General features: G+C 33.3%; 1 protein-coding gene across 1 annotated transcript in view; it reads right to left on the bottom strand.

Moving 5' to 3' along the window:
* Positions 1-22,326, bottom strand: part of LOC126883551 (eukaryotic translation initiation factor 3 subunit B) — a 64,608-nt gene that overhangs the window by 6,317 nt on the left and 35,965 nt on the right. The window contains exon 6 of the mRNA XM_050649186.1: positions 11,989-12,291. Coding sequence (XP_050505143.1) covers positions 11,989-12,291 — 303 coding nt within the window. The remainder of the gene's footprint in view (positions 1-11,988; positions 12,292-22,326) is intronic.

Genomic DNA, 22,326 nt, shown 5'->3' with positions numbered 1-22,326 from the left:
AATATTCTCTAGATTTGAGTTACTGGTATGTACTAATTTTGATTTAATATTTCTCCTAACTGCAATTAATGTGCCACCACCTCTGCTCTTTCCCGTATTTAATTGGTTCCTATCCTGCCTAAATACATTAAAATCAACAAAGCCTAATTCTGCTAATAAGTAATTCTCGTTAAGCCAAGACTCCACAAAAATTATGACATCATACACACAGGCATTGACGGCATTACGAAGTTCTGTTAATTTGGTTCTCAACCCTCCCGCATTATGATAGTAGACATTTAGTTTTTTGAGGTATTTCTGTTGTTTTCTTTAGTTTTTTGTTGAACAACACAAGGAATGCCTTTTATATACTGAATGTGAAGATCCTGCTCAACTTGAGAACGCTGAGCTAGTTCCTCGTGAGCTTTTTTTAGTTGATTACGCTGTAAAACTGTTAAGTCAGCTCTTATTTGCAAGTTGAGGTTATTAATCAATTTACGATTTTTTAAGCAAATATGTGCCAAACCACTATCCGAAAAGACAATCTTTAGAGGTCTCACATTGTTTTGTCTCATTTTACCAAGTCGGAAAGCTTTAAACTCAGAACAAGTGACCTTTAAAGTAGGAAGTAAATCAGACAAATTTTTTGTCATGCTCAACCCGATTTTTGGAATTTTCATCTCTGCTTTCAGGAACATTGTAAAAAATAACGTTCTTTGATCGAATTGCCCTGTCATGCATTTCACCGTGTATCTCGGTAGGAGTTTGATTCTGTATGGGGTTTGATGGGTCGCTACTTACACCCTGTGATTTGAGAGTATTGAGCTCATTTTTGAGCTCCTGCATTTCAGTTTTAAGCTCAGATAATTCATTACTTAGTTCTCCAGAGCGCAGGGTTTTTATTTCCTCCAAAACACATGTTAACTTCGTATTCTGATCGTTAATCGCATTAAAGATGTTTAAAATTATTAATACGATATCCGACATTTCAATGTTTTGTTTGTTGACAAGACGATCTTGAATTTTTTCCCCTAACCTCGAAAAATCATCTGTCGGTAGTTCATTTGAACAATCGATCGACCTTGAACCTCTTCTTTTTGTAACAAAATCATTGTTTTCCGGTCTGCTCAGTGGTTGGCTGGACGACTGGTGCGTTCGATTCGTTGACGCCAACTCATCCGGATGACTTTGATCACTGGATGAGAGAGATGCACGACACCTAACCTTAACTGCATCACATTTAACACAACACCAGTTATGTACCCCGGTTTTTCTGGCAGCGAAGACAATTTTATTAAAATCGGTTACAGTAAGGGCTGTACAACCCCTGTGAAACCATAAATTACATAGACTACACTCAATAGACGCCGAATTTCCATAAAAAACACGCGCACATTTACTACATTTGTTTACGTCGGCCATATTTTGTACACACACTGATTTACACTCAGCCTTTGCCACTGCTCCTGCCGCTGCCGGAAATATTGCCCAAAATACAATTCTTTGCTGGCGGCAAGTGAGCGAGAGTGGCTGAATGTGAACAGGCACTCTCGCTGCCTTTGACTTCCGTCTCCAAAAACCGACAATTGAGGGAGCGCAGTACAATGGCAGCGGCATGAGCAGTGGCAGCGCGAGTGATCTATTTACACACTCATGATGCCCACTTCCCTGTTCAACTCGACTGTGTGTAAATTCTTTTTCTTCACGTGTCATATCAGAATTATCTGACGTTGGCGATCACCATTGCGAAGGCTTCTCGATCTTCAGCAATATGGAATAATTGTCCTACATTTGATATCTGAGTTCATTCACGAATGTTTCTTAACAAAGAAACTTGTTTTCTTCCTACACCTCTACGGCCCTCTATTTTGCCTTTAAGGATCAGATAAGACATTTTTTGATGTTTAACAGTCTTTAGCAGTTCTCTATCTTTGTTGACCCTCCTTAGTACTTCTTCATTAGTTCTTCTTGCTGTCCAAGGTATCTTCAGCATCCGTCTATGAATCCACATTTCCAATGCTTCAATTCTGTTCATGATTGATACTTTTAACATCCACACATCTGCACTGTATCGGCACTTTGTCTTAGTTCTAAACTGAGATGATTATGGCAAAGAAATGACTTATTTTCATAAAAGTAATTTTAGTCATTGCTATTCTATGTCTGGATCTAATTGGTCCGTTATCACAGTTCCCAAATATGTCATTTTGTGAACTTCCTCAACTTGGACTCCGTTTAATAGAAGCTTTGCATCGGGATGTGGGTCACGACTAAACACTAAAAATTTGGTTTTGTTTGAGTTTATTTTTATGCCAATTTCCTCTCCTACCTCGTGAATACGATCAAGCAGAATTTTGAGACCTTCAATATTATCTGATACAATTACTGTATCGTCTGCATATCTAATCACATTAAGGGGGCGGTATGGTTTGAAATATTTAATTTTTTTATTATTTCAAATAAAAGTGCATACTTTCAAGAATACTCTCTGAAAATTTCAAAATAATCGGAGTAAAATTACCAGAGATACAGCGTGTTGAATATCCCTACCTTCGACTCGCTTTGCCGCGACTTCGCGCCAGCACGCTTGAGCGTAGTGAGAAACGTTAAACAACTGTTCGCCTTCTCTTTTGTAGATTACTCCTAGATTCAAAAAACATATTTCAATGTGCATCACTTTACGATTTGGCAGACAAATAAGAAGATGAAGATGCAGTTGTCAAAACTTTAAACGCATTTTTCTCAAAACTGCTTTTTCAAATGCGGTGGACATTGTAACTGAAAAACTACTTGGCCGATCTACCTGATATTTTGCACATATTTTCTTGACACATTTCATGAGGTAACAACGTCGAGATATTTTTCTTTTTTTGCTTATTTTTTGTTCAACAATAATAAATCTGTTGATTTTCACAAAAGTTTTACCAAAAATTTCATTTTTTTGATTTCTGAGTGATGACAAAAATTCAAAAATCTTAATTAAATCTTTTTGAATTTTTTGTTTCGTATGATCTAGTGACTAGTTCTGATGTCCACCGCAAAATCCATTTTTTTGTGAGCTGCCTATCAAAATTTGTCACCAATGGCTTACATTTTCAATATTTTGGGTTGAATTTTTTTCTAAGTATTCTTTAAATTGTACTTAATATGTTTATTTAATCTAAAAATAAAATAATTGTACCATAGCTTAGAAAAAAATTCACAAAAATGTGCTTGATATGTTGATTTCAAACCATACCCCCCCCCCCTTAAGTAGTTCCCCGTTGATCTTTATTCCATATGGTTGTCTCTCAAGTGCTTTTTTAAATAACTGGTCCGAGTAAACATTGAACAATGTTATCTCCAATTTTTACGATAGCAATCCAGTACAAATTTTTAATGACACTAATATCCTTGTCATCTATTCCGATACTTTTCAGTATTTTAGGTACTTTATCGATTGCCTTTTCGAAGTCCACGAAACATGCAAATACATCATTTCTTTGTCTATCCATCTACAAAAAATTCCAACGGAAGTTGGCTCAGTGTACTCAAAATATGAGTGATAGCGTATGTCCACCATCCCCATACATCGTTTCGGTCTCTCCGGACATCTTCAGTGGGGCTACTGAATCGAAACGGAACCAAGCTGTCGTCTCCTTGTCTTATATATTGTAAAAGGCAGAGATTAAGGATGTACCCAGAAGTTGGTTCCACGAGAGGTTTCAGATTTATTGTTTACATCTGGGATTTCTAACTTCTTTCTCAAAAAAATATGAAATGTTATGAATTGTCATTGCTTATTGTCAAGAAAAAATGAAATACAAATAATTTCTATCGCGGTAAGCAATATTTCTCTATCCTGAGTGACTCTCTGCTATATTTAAAATAAGAATATAACAGTAATAAATCAGGAAATTAGATAAATACAAATAAAACAAAAAAATATAATTTACAATTACAGACAACCCCGATTATCCTTGCACGGATTATCCTGGCTGCGGATTATCCGTGCTATGATTTTTCATTACTCAAATTGCACTTTTAAGGTTTTATCGAAATAGTGTCACCGCAAATCAATACACGGAAACTTTATGCGTGGTGAGGTAGGTAGACGCCCAATGCAATACTGATAGCAATAGTACTCGGGGAATCCCTGGAAATAATTCGCTTGTCATCTCCCGCTACGTGTGGATGAGTGAGATTTAAGATAAATAAGAGATAGAATACAAAAAATATACGAATTATTAAGCCGTAGAAATAAATTCGAAATATGACGGCAAATTAAGGTACAAATCCAATCCAGAATTGAAAACACATAATAAATAATTGATTCAGCTGAAACTCATTCAAATGTAAATCAGAAAATACAGGGAGGTGAATCGTCAAACGAGCTATAGGAAATCAATGGGAAATTCTAAATTATTGCATTCCTGCTTCCTAATTATTTTACATCGAAAGTCGTGAGAAACTAGTTGTAGTAAATCACTATTAAAAACGATTGAAGAGTACACAGTAAAAAGGGGGAATGTCAATCAAGTAGAATTGTGAGAAAACTGGTTTTAAAGGTTTAATGCACCATATTTTAATAAACTGTGACTTTTGGCCACTTCTCATATATATATTTTTTTTATTGTTACAATGTTTTTAAAAGACGTAATTTTTATTATATCTTTAATAATTATATATTTAAATTTTATTTATTTTTGACATTACAGTGGAACCACGATAAGTCGGCCCCCGATAACCCGGACCGATTTTCATCAGACAAACATTTCAACAATAAAAATATATGTAATATAATAGACTAAGAGCCGCTATAGGTGAAAATTCTTAATCATTTTAGGCACGACGGGACCCTATAACTTAAATAGTAGAACCTAAAAGAAAACGTTTGAACACTGTGCCGTCACTTTTCAGTGGCACATGCGTCTACAGTGGCGCATCAAACTTTCCACTTATGGACGGGATACGTAAATTAAAAAATACCCTCCCTAATTACCAGAATTTAATTTTTTTCATTTTTTTAAGTTTTATGTGATTAAGACATAAGATTCATCGTAATTTTAACCCACCACCCCCTTCTCCCTGCCCCCACCATCAAAAACTTTATTTTTCGATTTTATTTTTTTTTGGTGGGATGCAATCAATTTTAAAATTTCAAAAAATTTACACGCATAGTTAAGGGTTTTATAAAACACGTCTATATTTTATAGACCTGTATGTTGAGTGTACATAACCTCAAAAAAATTTTAATTTTTTTTTTTGAAAAAAAGTATATAACTTTTTTTTGGAGATAGCTGCAGATCTAATTTTTTCTTAGTCTTGTGTATTTTATCAAACACTATATTTCTAATTTTTTTCAGATTTTTCTGTAACGTTGGTCACCTTCAAAAATCCAAATAACTGTTTTTTAAGGGGGTTTAGGGGGTTTGAATGTGTTTTTCTGATTTTTAAATATTCTAAAGAACTCAGTTACTTCAAGTTACATATAACCTATAAAAACAAAATTGATTTGATATATTATGAAGTCTATAAAATAGGGAAAATCCCCCAAAACCCCCCAAAAAACAGTTTTTTGGATTTTTGAAGGTGGGGAGACTTACGGAAAAATCTGAAAAAAATTTAAAATATAGTGTTTGATAAAACACACAAGATTAAGAAAAAATTAGACCGGCAGCTATTCCTCAAAAAAAGTTATACGCTTTTTTGAAAAAAAAAAATTCTTTTAATTTTTTGAGGTTATGTACACTCTACCTATGGGTCTATAAAAAATAGGCATGTTTTATAAAAGCCTCAACTATGCGTGTGAATTTATTGAAATTTTAAAATTGATTGAATCCCACCAAAAAAAAATAAAAACGAAAAATGAAGTTTTTGATGGTGGGGGCAGGGGGAAGGGGGTGGTGGGTTAAAATCACGATGAATCCTATGTGTTAATCACATAGAACTTAAAAAAATAAAAAAAATTCAATTCTGTTAGTAAGTTCTGTTAACTTTTAATTTATTTATCCCGTCCATAAGTGGAAAGTTTGATGCGCCACTGTCGACGCATGTGCCACTGAAAAGTGACGGCACAGTGTTCAAACGTTTTCTTTTAGGTTCTACTATTTAAGTTATACGGTCCCATCGTGCCTAAAATGATTAAGAAATTTCACCTATAGCGGCTCTTAGTCTATAATATTTGAGAGACAATGTGTATTTGTGTAATTTGAACTGTACGATAGTAAAAATGGCTCATGGCACACGGCGGCAGAGCAACGTTCAATGCTCGGATTATCGGAAACAACAGGCACCTGGATTCCTTTATTTATTTCAAACTGTCTTAGCATTGTTGGTAAAAAAAGAATAGAGGACTATGTAAAAAATTCTTTTTTAAACAATGGACTTAGTCTCCACTGTTCTTAAATAACATAACACCGTTCCGATTGTGACCGTATTGTGTGTAGTACAGTCGTATTGTTCGCTTCCGTTCTGTAATAGTACTAATAGGCCACGGTTTTGATAGTTTTGTATTTGAGTGTTTTTTTGTCTACGTAATGGCAACAAAATGTAAAAATGTTGTAGTGACAATGTAAAAGAAACTAGAAGCATTGGGTATGATTGATAAAGGCGAACCTTTAAAAACAATGGCATCATATGGTATCAAAGAATTTTGTTTCAAAATGATAAAAAAACAAGTTTGGACAATCGGTGCAAAGCTAATAAAGCTAAAAATGAGACTCTCTCAGGCTGAACTGCTTATGTTGAAGAGACTGCGGGATCGCACAGCACGCAACCGGCAGACGAAATTGACATAACCGAAACTGACTGAGTTGTTTACCAAGAAATGAACAATACTCTATTGGGACCGTGCAAGTTCGGAAAAGCGACACCTGGTTTCATAGCTCGGAAACATTTTTCGCACTTTTAATTATATTGGCCAATTATATTAGTCCTGGTTACTGGATAATTGTCAAGGCCATAGTCCAAAAAAATAAGAAAAAAAAAATAAGATGAGGTTATGTTAATAAAAGGTAAACAATTGTATGTAGGAAATAAAATTAGTTATTAAAATGCAGTACTGCAAAATACAATTAATTAAATTTAACTTTATATAATAATTGCATATCATATCAATATTGTGGAGCAACATGATTTCTCCGCTATTCGCGCACGATCGTTTCTCGTATCCCCTTCAAGTACTTGCACATCGCGAATACAACTATACGTAATTTAGATATGTACTGTGCATATACATATGTACATTTCCTGTTATTTCAATTATAACGCAGTTTATCTGTAAGTATACCGTATTTTATTAATTTTTACCATATTCTCCGGCTGACCCGGATCGGCCGCGGTCCCGATTAATCCAAGGGAGCGTTCAAGTATTACGTAACGCGATTTTTGAAGATTTTTAACCCCCCCCCACGTAACGCACTCTTATGGGAGTTTAACTATTGCGTAACGCAATTTTTGAAGATTTTTACCCCCCCCCCCACCTGCGTTACGTAATACTTGAACGGTCCCCAAGTTATCGGGGTTCCACTGTATTTATTTCTTGGCCTTTTAAAGTAATATAAAATTAAAAACCGGTGTTAATGAAGTATTTATTCGTAAATGACTAGGTATTAGGGTACTAGTCTAAAAGTGTATAACTTTAACTAGTTATTATGCACATAAATAGGATAAAATGGCATCTAATGATATATGACATTCCCCCTTTCTACTTGGCTCGTTGTGACTATCGTTTTTTGCTTAATACCATAAATATTTAAATGCTTCATTGTAGGTGACTGTCACCGTTTCGGCCTTGAACGATAGTTGACATTAATTTGCTATATTCAGAGTAACTGTTACCAACCTTACCTCGAAAAATGAAAAAAAAACTGACATTTCCTCTTTTTGCAGTGTACTCTTCAAATGTTACATTTGTTCAACGAATTAAATACTTTCCAAAATTTTGCAAAAATGTACTACATTTGGCAGACTATTATTAGTCCAATCCCAATAGATTTGACCTTTAAAGGTACGTATCCATACGTGGGTGCTCCGTACTCGGTATAGCAGCTCCACATAGCGGATACGTTGGTACTCGCCGCTCAGTCTCTTCGATTCAACCGGTTTGCGATTTATATATAGGGGAGCGCATGCCGTATCCATTTGAGCAGCTACACCGAGCACGGAGCACCCACATATGGGTGCATCCATACCATATACGTACCTTTAAAATGATCCCAGCAAGTTGAATTTTGCCCTTGAAAGCTGCCCTTTTCGCCTTTAAAACGCATTTTGATTTTTTTCGATATGACACTCCAATCAAAAGATATCGAATTTTTACTGTTGAGTTGATACACATTAGCGCACTCGAAATCAATTTTATTTTATTTATTTATCAACGGCAAGTCCAATAACAATTAATGTTAAACTATAAATTCATAATACATACTGACTATATCTACGGTTACAATACAAAAAGTTAATCTGTATTATTATACAATGCAATACAAAAGTTATCTATATCTATTACTCGAGCCAAGAGTACACAAAACCTGACGCAAGAATGAGAAGGTTGCAAAGAAATCTATGTTGTCATATTGATTGGCTAGTCTAGCAGTTCTTGAAATGAAGTTGTTAAGTCCATAGTTAGCGGGATGTATAGGGTAATGGAAACTAGCTATACAGTTGAGTCCGGGAATCTTTACCCGTGCATCATTATTTAAAGCATACGACATAAGTCTATGATAAGTCGGAAATTGAAATTTACTAAACGCAACAGCAAGTGATGGTAAGTGACTTGATGTTGCGTTTAGTAAATTTCAATTTCCGACTTATCATCGACTTATTTCGTATGCTTTAAATGATGACCACAGGTAAAGATTCGCATGCTCAACTGTAGATCTGGTAGGTCTAGATGGAACATGTATATTAATTTTATTGAGCTAAGAAGAAGCAGCAGCTCTACCATGCAGAATATTGTAAAAAGTAATAAAATCTCTCTTCTTAGACGCATAGAAATGGGTGGCATATTTAATGTAGCAAGTAAATCTGCATCATTGTAGTTGTCCAAGATGTTTAATTTGAAAGCAATCTGTTTAAGGAATTTATGCTCAACACGACGCAAGATCGCAATATGCACACCATAAAAAGGTGAACATACACAGGATGCATACTTAAGATGGGGACGGACAAGAGAGCAATAAAGCGTTTTTAAGGCAGTAATCCCAGTAAAATCCTGTGTGCTTCTTCTGATAAAGCCAAGCATCTGAAATGCCTTGTTGACTACATTATTTAGGTGATCAGAAAGTTGTAGAGTTGCATCCAAAGTAACACCAAGATCCTTGATGAAAGGTACAGTACATAAGCCAGCGATACTCAACCTTTTTCTTTCCTGGTCCACATAGTAGCTATTGCCACAGCTTGCGAGTCGCAATCAAGATGAAGTAGTATAGGCTGTTTCATTAGGAAACGGAAATACTTAAATGGTGAATAGCGTTGAATGAGGCGGTTCTAGACATACTAAATCTATTGCTCCACCACTTTATAACCGAGTTACATTTTATTGATTTTGCCCATTTCTTTCTGGACCCATAACTTTAGGAACACCTTGTATATTTTTTTAATATTTGGTACACATATGTCACATTTAGAACCCAAACCACCCAACTACTAATCACAAGAAAAATCCAGGTCCGGATTAAACAAAATTATAAATCCATTGTGACCTTGAAACAACATCCTGTATATTGAAATTTTCAAAACCCGTTTGCACATTTGAAAAGAGCTTTAGTGGAGCTTCCATCTTTTCCGCAGACAATTCAATGACTTTAATTTTGAAATTATGTTCAAATTTTTAAAAACTCGAGCTTTCAAAACAAAAATTTCTATATAATTTCAAAATTAATGTCATTAAATAAATGTACAGACGAATTTTGAAAATTTTAATATATGTACAGGGTGTTGTTTCAAGGTCACAATTATTTAAAAATTTTTTTTTTGTTAATCCGTACCCGAATTTTTCTTGTGATTACTAAATGGGTCGTTGTAATGTAGTAAATAAGTACTGATTATTTTTAAAATAACTATTTATTTGTTCATTAACTTTAATAATTTATTATTAAAAGTTAATAATACCTTGCTTTTTAATCAGACTTCTTAAAAATTTCACTATAATTTGAAATTAAATTCATTAAATTGTCTTCCTCACGCCAAACACATCGGCACACTATCAAATAATTTGAAAAACACGTAAAATTTGACAAATAATTTGATCACAGGGTCTTTTAGTTAGCGTTCGGGCCGCATAAAAAACGCTAGAGGGCCGCAGGTTGAGTATCACTGATCTAGGCAATGCTGTCCAATCTTGTATTAAAAATTGATTGGGGATCTAGATCGAGAAAACGTAATGGTTTTGCATTTAGATGGATTCAGACTCATCCCATTTCTTGTACACCAGTCCAACAAATTGATTAACTCATATTGAAGTTTATCACAGTCATTGGGAAATTTAATCAGACAGCTCAATTTTAAGTAATATGGCAAACAGCAAAAAAAGGGAAGAAGAAAAACATTTGTGAATATCGTTTATAAAAATGTTAAACATAAGAGGCCCAAGATGTGATCCTTGAGGAACCTCTGAAGGAACAAGAATTGATTTGTAAAGAAAATTACCAATTTTTACTATCTGTCTACGATTAGACAAATAGCTGCTAAACCAAGAAATCATTGGTTTATCAACACCAATCATTCTGAGCTTATGGACCAACATGCCATGAGACACCCTGTCGAACGCCTTGGAGAAATCAGTGTAAATTGTATTAACTTGATACCCCTTCTCAAGGGAGTTAAACAAAAAATCTACATAAGTTAATAGGTTAAGCTCAGTAGATCTATGGGGTCTAAACCCAAATTGTTGATCGATAAGTTTAGGCTCGAGTAGTTAAAAAGTCACAAACCAGACTCTCAAACACTTTGGGTATCACACCAAGGACGCTAATTACTAACAAGAGATTTTCCCCGTTTTTAAAGAAGGCTTAAGAAGACTGTCTTTCCAGTAATTTGGAAAAACACCAGTTTGAAGGAAACAATTAAATATGTAATACAATGGCCTGGAAAGGTTAAAACTGCATTTCTTTAAGAACAAAGGAGGTATACCGTCAGTGCATGGGCCCTTAATGATATCAAGAGAAGAGAGCTTGGTGTATATTTCTGATATTAATATTTTATGATTAGTGATATAAGTATTGGTGAAGATAGTTCATGATTGGGCATATTGAGATTACTCTGAGAATAAACTGTGGAAAAATAATCAGCAAACAAATTTGCAATATCTTTGCCTGAGCTACAATATTTGTCGAGATATTCAAGTCCATTAGGAAAAGCACTATTTTTAGCACAAATAACATGTGAATCAACTCGACGGTAAAAATTCGATATCTTTAGATCAGAGTGTCCTATCGACAAAAATCAAAATGCTTTTTAAAGGTGAAAAGAGTAGCTTTCGTATCCAATTTTTGCATGTTGTCGTAAACGAAGTCAGTTTTTTACAGCTGTTAAATAAATAAAAATTGCGCGATTTTTGCCATTTTTTATTATTTATATGCGGGTTTTAGGGGAAGTCCGTGGAGTAGGGGTAGGAGTGAAAAACTTTTTTTGTATCTTTTTGGGGTCCCAAAATTGATATTATTAGCAAAATTTATCTTATTCGTAGAATGTAAAGGTCAAATCTCTCACGATTGGACTAATAATACTCTGGCAAATGTATTATATTTTTGTAAAATTTTGCAAAGTGTTTAAGTTGTAGAGCAAATCTAATATTAGTTTTTAATAGAGATTTCAATTCTCTACAAATAGCTTCTTATGACTTGTTGTAAAATAATTAGGGAAGTAGGAACTCGACAATTTAGAATTTTCCATTGATTTTCCTGTGGCTCATTTGACAATTCACCACCCGGTATAGATCAAGATTAACCAAATCATACAAGAATATTTCCAGGACTAGGTTCAAACAGACCTTTCTATAATTTATAATTTTATTAGTAATCTTACTATTTCTAAGCTGCAAACGCCTTGATTTTTGGTCCAAGTACTCCTCGATCCTCTCCTCTCTGTAGGCTTGGAATTTCTCCATAAGAGCAGCTCTCTTCTCGATAAGTTCCTTGGAAGCCTTGGATTGTCGCATCCTGTCTTTGCTCTCGAACTGCGGGTAGTATTTCTTTAGGCTCTTCTTGACCTCCTTTTGCTTTTCATCGCTGAGTAATGATGGTGGTCTAGGTCTCCAGAGAATCTGGGAGAACTTTTCCAAATTGATGCGCTTGAGGATTTTTCCTTGGAAGGACCAAATCCAATAACCTGTAGAAAAATAAAACATAATAATTAGCCCTTTTATATAGACATAATATTTTTTTTATATGCATATATATAGGGTGTCCCAAAAGTAGCGGAACGGTTGAATATTTTGCGAACTGAACATCGGATCGAAAAACTGAAAAATACGTGTTCAATCATTTTCAAAAATCTATCTAATGACATCAAACACCAATCCCCACTACACCCCCTGGAGGTGGGGTGGGGGGTAACTTTAAAATCTCAAATGGAAACCCCCAGTTTTTTTGCAAATTTGGATTGGTACGTAAAAGTTAGCAACTTTTATTCAAGACATTTTTTCGAACTGTGGATAGATGGCGCTATAATTGGGAAAAACGATTTATCCTGATACCATAGGTAAATTATAGAAACGGTCAAATATCTCACGAAATACCCTTCCAAATGAGAAACCAAAAAACAGATTTTTAATCTTTTTCGAAAACCTATCGAATAACACCAAACATGACACTCCAACCCACCCCCTGGAGGTGGGGTGGGGGTAACTTTAAAATCTTAAATAGCAACCCTCACTTTTTATTGCAGATTCGGATCCGTCATAAAAAATTAAGCAACATTTATTCGAAACATTTTTTAAAATTTTTGATAGATGGCGCTAATAAATCGTATTTTTCCAATTAAAGCGCCATCTATTAACAATTCTAAAAAATGTTTCAAATAAATGTTGCTTAATTTTTCATGACGGATCCGAATCTGGAATAAAAAGTGGGGGTTGAGATTTTAAAGTTACCCCCCACCCCACCTCCAGGGGGTGGGTTGGAGGGTCATGTTTGATGTTATTCGAAAGGTTTTCGAAAAATATTAAAAATCTGTTTTTTAGTTTCTCATTTGGAAGTACATTTCGTGAGTTACTAGACCATTTCTATAATTTACCTATGGTATCAGGATAAATCGTTTTTCCCAATTATAGCGCCATCTATCCACAGTTCGAAAAAATGTCTTGAATAAAAGTTGCTTACTTTTACGTAACAAATTAAAATCTGTAAGAAAAACTGGGAGTTTCCATTTAAGATTTTAAAGTTACCCCCCACCCCACCCCCAGGGGGTGTAGTGGGAGTTGGTATTTGGTGTCAATGGATAGATTTTTGAAAATGATTGAACACGTTTTTTCAGTTTTTCGATCCGATGTTTAGTTCGCGAAATATTCGACCGTTCCACTACTTTTGGGACACCTTGTATAATATATTTTTATAAATATTATCCAGCATGAAATCAGTCCAGAAAAATCTCCAGGGTATGACCTGATCAACGGGAAATTACTGCAGCAATTGACATGCAAAGGTCTGAAAATGATAACGCAAGTATTTAATGCAATATTTAGGCTAGGTTACTACCCAGAACAAAGGAAAGTTGCTCAAATTATTCTCATACCTAAGCCAGGGAAAAATAAAACTCAGGTGACTTCATACAGACCAATAAGCCTGCTACCTGTTCTATCAAAAATCTTGGAAAAACTTCTCCTTAAACAATTATCCCCAGTTATAGAAGAAAGGAAACTAATTACCCAACACCAATTTGGGTTCAGAACACAACAAGGAACGATAGAACAGGTACATAGACTGGTAAAACACATCAGAAGTGATCTAGAAAATAAAAGGTATTGTTCTGCTGCATTCCTGGACATTGGTCAGGCCTTCGACAAGGTATAGCATGCTGGTATGCTCTTTAAACTAAAGAAAAACCTTCCCCATCCTTTTTATCAAATCCTAAAAAGCTATATTTCCAACCGACATTTCTTAGTCAAGCAGGATAATGAATACACAAGCCTAAGACCAATAAAAGCCGGAGTACCACAAGGAAATGTCTTGGGACCGATATTGTACTTGCTCTACACTGCTGACCTACCAACAAGTAACAGAACAACGTGTGCAACTTTTGCTGATGACACTGCTGTACTAGCCTCTCACCATGATCCAAATACAGCATCCAGAACCCTTCAGAAAGACCTTAATAATATACAAAGATGGCTTAAAAAATGGAAGATAAAGGCGAATGAGAGTAAATCCATCCATGTAACCTTCACCATGAAAAGACAAACATGCCCATCTGTAACACTAAATGAAACGCAACTCCCACAAACCGATACTGTCAAGTACCTAGGAATCCATCTTGATAGGAGATTAACTTGGCAAAAGCACATTTTTACAAAAAGAAAACAACTAGGAATAAAATTCCGAGAAATGTACTGGATCATCAGTCGTAAATCTCAACTATCTCTTGAAAACAAACTGCTGATATATAAAACTATATTAAAACCAGTGTGAACCTATGGTATCCAACTTTCTACTAAACCTTTCTACTAAACAAACTAAACTAACCTAGAAATACTGCAGAGATTCCAGAACAAAGTCCTTAGAACAATGCTGAATGCCCCTTGGTACATGCCAAACTATGTGATAGAGGCCTCAATGTGCCATCCATAAAAACAGTAATAACAGAATATTACAAAAAATATTTCAAGAGACTAGAATCTCATCCAAACGAGTTAGCCAGCAACCTCACTGATAACCACATTGATGTACGACGCCTGAAGAGATTCAAAGTAGTGGACCTAGCAAGAAGATTCGAGTAATCTGTGATAACTAAACTTATTTTTAACTTGTTTTAATTTAATTTATGTAAAGAGGGTGATCACTGGATCTCCCTCTACAGGTCAAATTTTCAATTTTTGTCAAATAATTTACCTATTGTTCTTAGTTAAGGACAGATTGTAAATATTACAACATTAAAAAAAATATATATAGACATGTACATGTAGAGTATTATACAGTAGAAACCTTAGTTTGCAACTCAAAATACGAATACTACGTTCATGTGTTTTCGGTGCTGCTGTATGGGGTGGAGGCCTGGACCTTAAAGAAAGAAATAAGCGATAGACTTTAAGCATTTGAGATGTGGACTTACCGAAGAATATTAAAAATAAGTTGGGTAGATAGAATAACAAATGTTGAGGTCCTCAGAAAGATGGAAAAGGAAATCATGAATACGATTAAGATAAGAAAGTTACAATATTTCGGCTACGTTATGAGAGCGGATAAATATGTGTTGCTACAAACCATAATGCAGGGAAAAAATCAGGGAAAACGAAGTATTGGAAGAAGACGCATCGCCTGGCGCAAGTCGTTCCATCGACTTGTTCAGAGCTGCAATCTCAAAAGTGAAAATAGCTGTGATGATTACCAACCTCCTTGGAGGAGACGGTATCTAAAGAAGAAGAAGAGTAGACATGTATAACATGAGACCTCAAAAAATCTTTGATACTAAAATGGAGATATTAAAACTTGAATCAAAGGAGGGGCCATATGCCAAACACATAAAAAGATGCGATTAATCATAGAAAATACAAGAGAAGCAGGAAAATTCAGAATCTTAACAAAGTTGAACTAAAGCAGAATCAGGATATCAAAGGTCTAACAAGAGGAAACTCATTAAACATTAAAGAAAGTAGGAATGTCTCAAAAATACAGAATACATTATTAAAATTAATATATACACTAATTTAAATCTGAAAACTTCCTTATTAGTCCAATCAACAGCCATTTTCTCGTGGAATTTTGAGAACCAAGGTCGATTTCCTTGAAAATTTGGATTTAGTTAGTAATTATAACCTTTGTCAAAATCTACCCTATGTCGAACTGCGCTTTTGCCCTGGGGGTGAAAACAACCCCATCTAGAGGATGAAAATTTTTTAATCAAAATAATTATGGAAATCGATGTGTGTGTGTGTGTTTGAGCATTATTGGCTTCGGAGTCAATGTTCATTCGCCATCTTACCTTTTAGTCCAGAGAAATAAGATTTTTCTCGTGACACATCCCCCTCCAGGCCGAAACCAAATTTTTTGGGTAGTATGTACATCTATATTATTAACCTATATGTTTCCTGCAGCCGATTTTGATGATATACATAGTTATAAACAAATGAAGATCAAAAAACGGTAAATTATCGCTTTTTCGTCTATATTATCGCTTTTTCGTCTATTACCAAAAAGTTAAGCACTTTAAACAAATTTGAGAGTAAGAAACTCATAAATCGTATAAAAAACTTCAATATGGCGTTCGCTGAATATGTCCATCCTTATTGGTTGCTTAGAAGATTGCAAAATAAATCATAAATTTTGAGTTTTTATAAATATTCATAACTTAGGTAAAAATTAACTTAGAATCTTCTTATTAGACGGAATGCCTAGACTTCTTGTACTTAAATTTTATTTTAAATTTCAAAGCAATTGGTCAAATAGTTTAAAAGTTATTTAATTTGTTTATCCCAAATTTATTTTTTTTGCAACACTATAAGTCAGAAAATTATGAGGTTACAATAATACTTCGGACAGTTTATGAAAGAAGAACATTTATACTATTACCTTAATTAAAAATAAGTGACAAAAAAAAATTTAACAGTGTAAAATTATTTTTCAAAAACATGTCGATTTTTTGCTTACTTATAAACAATTAGAATAACTTTTTAAACCGTTACCCGTAGAAAAATTATTTTTTCATATTTAGAAAGACTGAATTTTTATACACATTTAGAAAGAAAAACAACTGTCCTAAGACAATTAGAAACAAAGTTAGCCCCCCCATTTTTTTAATTCACATGTTTTTGCAAAATTATTTTGCAATATTTATAATTATTTTTTGTCATTTTTTTAAATTAAATTAATACTGTAAATTTTCTTCTTTCATAAACTATCCAAAATATTACTGTAACTTCATCATTTTCTGACTTACAGTGTTGCAAAAAAAATTAATTTTAGATAATCAAATTAAATAACTTTTAAACTATTTGACCAATTGCTTTGAAATTTAGGATATGATTTAAGCACCATAAGTCTCAGCATTCTGTGTAATAAGAAGGTTCTAAGTTAATTTTTACATAAGTTATGAATATTTATAAAAACTCAAAATTTATTATTTATTTTGCAATTTTCTAAGCAACCAATAAGGATAGAGATATTCAGCGAACGCCATATTGAAGTTTTTTATAAGGTTTATGAGTTTATTACTCTCGAATTTTTTTAGATTGCCCAATTTTTTAGTAATAGACGAAAAAAGCGAAAATTTACCGTTTTTTGATCTTCATTTGTTTATAACTATGTATATCATCAAAAACGGCTGCAGGAAACATATAGGTTATTATTATAGATAACCATACTACTCGAATAATTTGGTTTCGGCCTGGAGGGGGTTGTGTCACCAACATGATATTTTTTTTCCTTATTTCTCTGAACTATTTTTGGAATTGTTTGTATTATTTATGCGGAAGCTCTAAAGAAGTGCTTCCTGCTTTCTACTGGTTTGTTTAGGTAGGTATCCAATCACAATCCTGCTCCAATTTTACAAAGAACTGTTTTATGTACCTATATCTAATTTTTCAACGATTTTTATTTGTGGAAATTATGGAAATCGATAGAGTGACCATTTCTGAGTAAATTTTGTTCTAAATTATTTTTTTGCAAAATTGACACTTTTCATGTAATTTGCGATTGAAACTATGTATTTTTCATTGAAAAAACTCACGTCCTATAACCGTTTTTAATGAATAACTTAAAAAAATGTTTTATAGAAAAACTCATTAAGAACAAAATTGTAGCTAATACAAAAACAGAGAGTCGCGTCTGAAAGACCTATATGAACTCAATAACGACTGAGTTATTGCTCTTTAAAGGATGGTTATTTTCGAAGAACATCGAAATGGAGAACTTTTAATCTCAAATAACTCAAATGTGGTGAAATTTTTTTTTGAAAACTTAGGACACAGCTTTTAAAGTTCATTAATATGTATACCTTTCAAATACGCTGACAAAATTTTTTGCATAATAACTGACTGACTTATGACGAAAATACAGTCGTTCTCTGCTTTTTTCTTTTTGAAATGTCAAAATTAAACCCTCGTCGCTACAATTCTAATAGAAATGAATAGTTTCCCACTTGAAATTAACTTTATTTAGGTATGATTGATACGATCCATGTGATCTGACCGGTTTGGATTGTTTAGTTTAGAAAAAACAGCTGATTAAATCGGAAATGACATTTTTAAAATAAAAAAAAGTGTATTTTTCTTAACCTTTAACTACACGCGCTGGTGCTGGAAATATATTTAAAAATTTAATTTTTGACCTTGCTTATTTTTATAACCTATCACTGGAATGTGCTTTACAATTTGGTTTTAGTTTCGTTATAATCGGCGTTCTGGAAAGATCGTAATTTACATTTTATTATTTGTTGTTTCCGGTGGTGGACAATATACCCCAGGATTATATTACTACAAGTCGTAATATAAGTACATATTTTAATTGTTTTTTAGTCATTATGGCAAAAAATATATTTTTCTTTGTAAACAATATCTTTTCTCCTGTAAAAAATCACATTTAAAAAAATTTTTTATTAGTAATTTTATTTATCATGGAATCCAGTTACTCCATGATTCCAGTTATAAATCCCAATTGGCTTACTGAAAAGGAACTCCAAGTATTCACTGATGCCGAATAAGGTTTATAACAAACAACTAAGTGTATTGTTTCAAAAAAAATTAAACAAATCCGCTGTTTTTAAGTGTATTTTCTTGTGGCGTACAAAGTACGCCACGCGTGTAGTTATGTTATAACTTGATGCGCGGGTAGTTAAAGGTTAAATAAATCTAAAAGTATTCATAATATGAAAAAATGTTTCAAATATTAATTGTAGAATTTCTTTTACTGAAAATTTTATTTTTTTTGTTCTGTTTTTTATCATGAATACTTTTAGGTTTACTTAAGACAAATGCACTTTTTTTAATTATAATAATGTCATTTTCGATTAAATCAATTATTTTTTCTAAACTAATCATTCCAAACCGGTCGAATTACATAGATCGTATCAATTATACCGAAATAAAGTTAATTTCAAGTGGGAAGCTATTCATTTCTATTAGGACTGTAACACGAGGGTTTAATTTTTACATTTCAAAAAGAAAAACAGCAGAGAGCGAATTTATTTTCGTCATAAGTTAGTCAGTTCTTATGCAAAAAACCTTTCTCGGAGCTTATTTGAAAGATTTTTTAATGGGCTTTAAAAAATGTTTTTTAAGTTCTCCCAAAAAATTTCACCATATTCGAGTTATTTGAGATTGAAGGTTCTCCATTTCGAGGTTCTTCGAAAATAAACATCCTTTAAAGAGCAATAACTCAGCCGTTGTTGGGTTTACGTCGGTCTTTCTGATGCGAATCTCTTTGTTTTTTTATTAGCCACAATTTTGTTCTTAATGAGTTTTTCTATAAAATAAATTTTTTTTACGTTAGTCATGAAAAACGGTTATAAAACGTGAGTTTTATTTATCGTAAATTACTTGGAAAGTGTCAATTTTTCAAAAAAAATTATAAAACAAAATTTACTCAGAATTGGTCACTCTATCGATTTCCATAGTTATTTTGATTATAAAATTTTCTTCCCCAAGATGGAGTTGTTTTCACCCTCAGGGCAAAAGCGCAGTTCGGCATAGGGTAGATTTTGAAGAAGAGGGTCAACCGAGCTCAAACCCAAATTTTCATTAAAATCGGTGTTGATTCTCAAAATTCCACGGTTTTACAGTTTTTTACTGCTGATGAGTGGTCTATATTAGAACCATTCTCTGTTAACATCCTGAATCTCTTCCTTCTACCATTTACACGGCATAGACGACGAAAATAAGAAAACAGAAAGGATTCTACAATATGCAATCAAATTACGTGTTTCTTCATCTAGGAAAAGGTACAAGAAATGGTTCTTAGTACTCACAATCTGAGTAAAGATAGGAATGAATTAAAGGTTATTTATGTTTTATTTCGATTAAGAGGCAAAGTATAATCTGCAGACAGCGCTGTTTCTGGTATAACCTTCGTCAGTACAGATGCTTGCCCGCCTCTGAATCAACACAAAATGAAATTGCCTATTTAAGGGAACTTTAAAAAATTCATTTAATTCATTAAAAATTAGTTGGAACACAATAAAAATGTCATTGCTTAATTTCATAAAAATAATGTGTAGATTATTTTTACACACCTTTACCAAGCATTTTTTACTGTATCCTGAGTGACTCCCATTACAATCATTAGAAATTGTAATAGTAATAAATCAGGAATAAACTAAATATTTATTTTATTAACAAAATGTTAAAAATACTATTCAAGTTCTCATACAGTGCACTGGAATAAGTGTTACCCCCCCCCCCCTTATTATCTTATTTATTTTTGGGATATAAGCAAAACGCTCGGACAGGTCGATTTTTAAAATAATCATAGTATATTATAGCACCAATGTTTAGAACTTTATGCGATCCCTCTTCAGGTGACAGGCATAACTTTGATTTTTTTAAATGGGAAAGTACAGCTGGTTCCTAAAAAAACTGATACGACTCTTAGTAAGGTTTGATCATTTTGAGCAGTGTATGATTGGTTAGACAATATATTATATTTATTATGACAGACAAATAATAAAATAAACAAACAAACAGCCATTTTTTGAGGTTGAAGTTATCTGACAAATTTTAAGATTTGGCAGTGACAGTGACAGTATGTAAATAATAAGTATTTATCCTTCAAAATATAATAAATTAAATATAATTAAACTCATATTCATTATATCACATCTCATTAAAAGCTTTTTACAAGAACATAGTCAGCGATTTTGATACGGCTTAGAGCCAGACTACGTCAAGATCGCCTATAAATCGTGCTGGTAATTGCCTTGCAGCGAGACCAAAAACAAAAAGAAGAAGAAGAAGAAAGTACACTGCTCAATTTTCTACAAAATACGCTTTAAGTGTCGTATCAGTTTTTTTTGGAACCAGCTGTACATCATGTGACACCTCATTTAAAAGCTTTTGAAATACTGATTACAAAAATGTATAATACTTTAATCCTATTTAAGAGTGTAGGTGCAAAATTTCGGATGAAATATTTTTAAACGCATTCATTTTTTTCTAATCCTGTGAAAATTAAGAAGTATTGAAGTATGTATTGAAAAATTTTAACGCAAAATGAAAGATTACATTACTACCGAGGGCTGATGCTCCTTAAGAATATATAAAAAGTCTGTGACTTATTAAAATAAACATTATAGAAGTTCTCAGGGGCTTTCGACCCTCGATAATACTGTAATGTTCCATTCTGTGTTTAAATTTTTCAAAAATGCTTATTAATTTTCCCAGGATTCGAAAAAAATGAATCCATTTAAAAAGAATTCAACCAAAATTTTGCAACTACGCTCTCAAAAAGGATTAAAGTGATACATTTTTGTAATCAGTATTTCAAAAGCTTTTACATGAGGTGTCACATGATGTACTTTCGCATTTAAAAAAATCAAAGTTATGCCTGTCACCCGAAGACGGATTGTGTAAAGTTCGAAACATTGATGCTATATTATATCTACTATGATTATTTTAAAAATCGACCGAGCATCGATTGTGATATATAACGTGTTGTTAATCACAACAACACGTCTCTAAGTTCACCTGCGGTCAATGTCACTCCGATAGTGCACATCTGATAAGGTTGTTTAAAATGAACTTAAAACATATTATTCTATACAGATTGTCCTACTTATATTACACGAGTGTTTTTCTTATGTCTTGAAAATAAATAAGTTAATAAAGGGGGGTTACACTTATTGCTGCTCACTGTATAACTTATGAACATAAAAACAATGTGTTTTGGGAAAGACCAGAGTCTTTAGGACGGCTTAGAAAAAGGTGGAAAGATGTAGTCAGGGAAGATCTGGAGCAAATGGGAGTGAGACAATGTGGCATAGGACAGACAAACATGGGAGGCAATAGTAAACGCGGCAAAGACTCACGAACAGTTGTAACGATAATCATCATAATGATATGATGATAAAAAGTAATTATTTGAGATCAAGTGCAGGTTCAATGCAAAGTAGTTAAGGGAGAATAAAGACACAAAATTTATTTGATATAAGTCGATGTTTATTCTGTTTTTCCAATGGGGAACTTGCACATTTTTTTTTATTACATAATAATGTTCAGTTTTG

This window comes from Diabrotica virgifera, chromosome 1, assembly GCF_917563875.1.
Source record: "Diabrotica virgifera virgifera chromosome 1, PGI_DIABVI_V3a".
Taxonomy (NCBI): Eukaryota; Metazoa; Arthropoda; class Insecta; order Coleoptera; family Chrysomelidae; genus Diabrotica; species Diabrotica virgifera.
The sequence above is the reverse complement of the archived record's forward strand: the minus strand, read 5'-3'. Positions and strand labels throughout refer to the sequence as shown.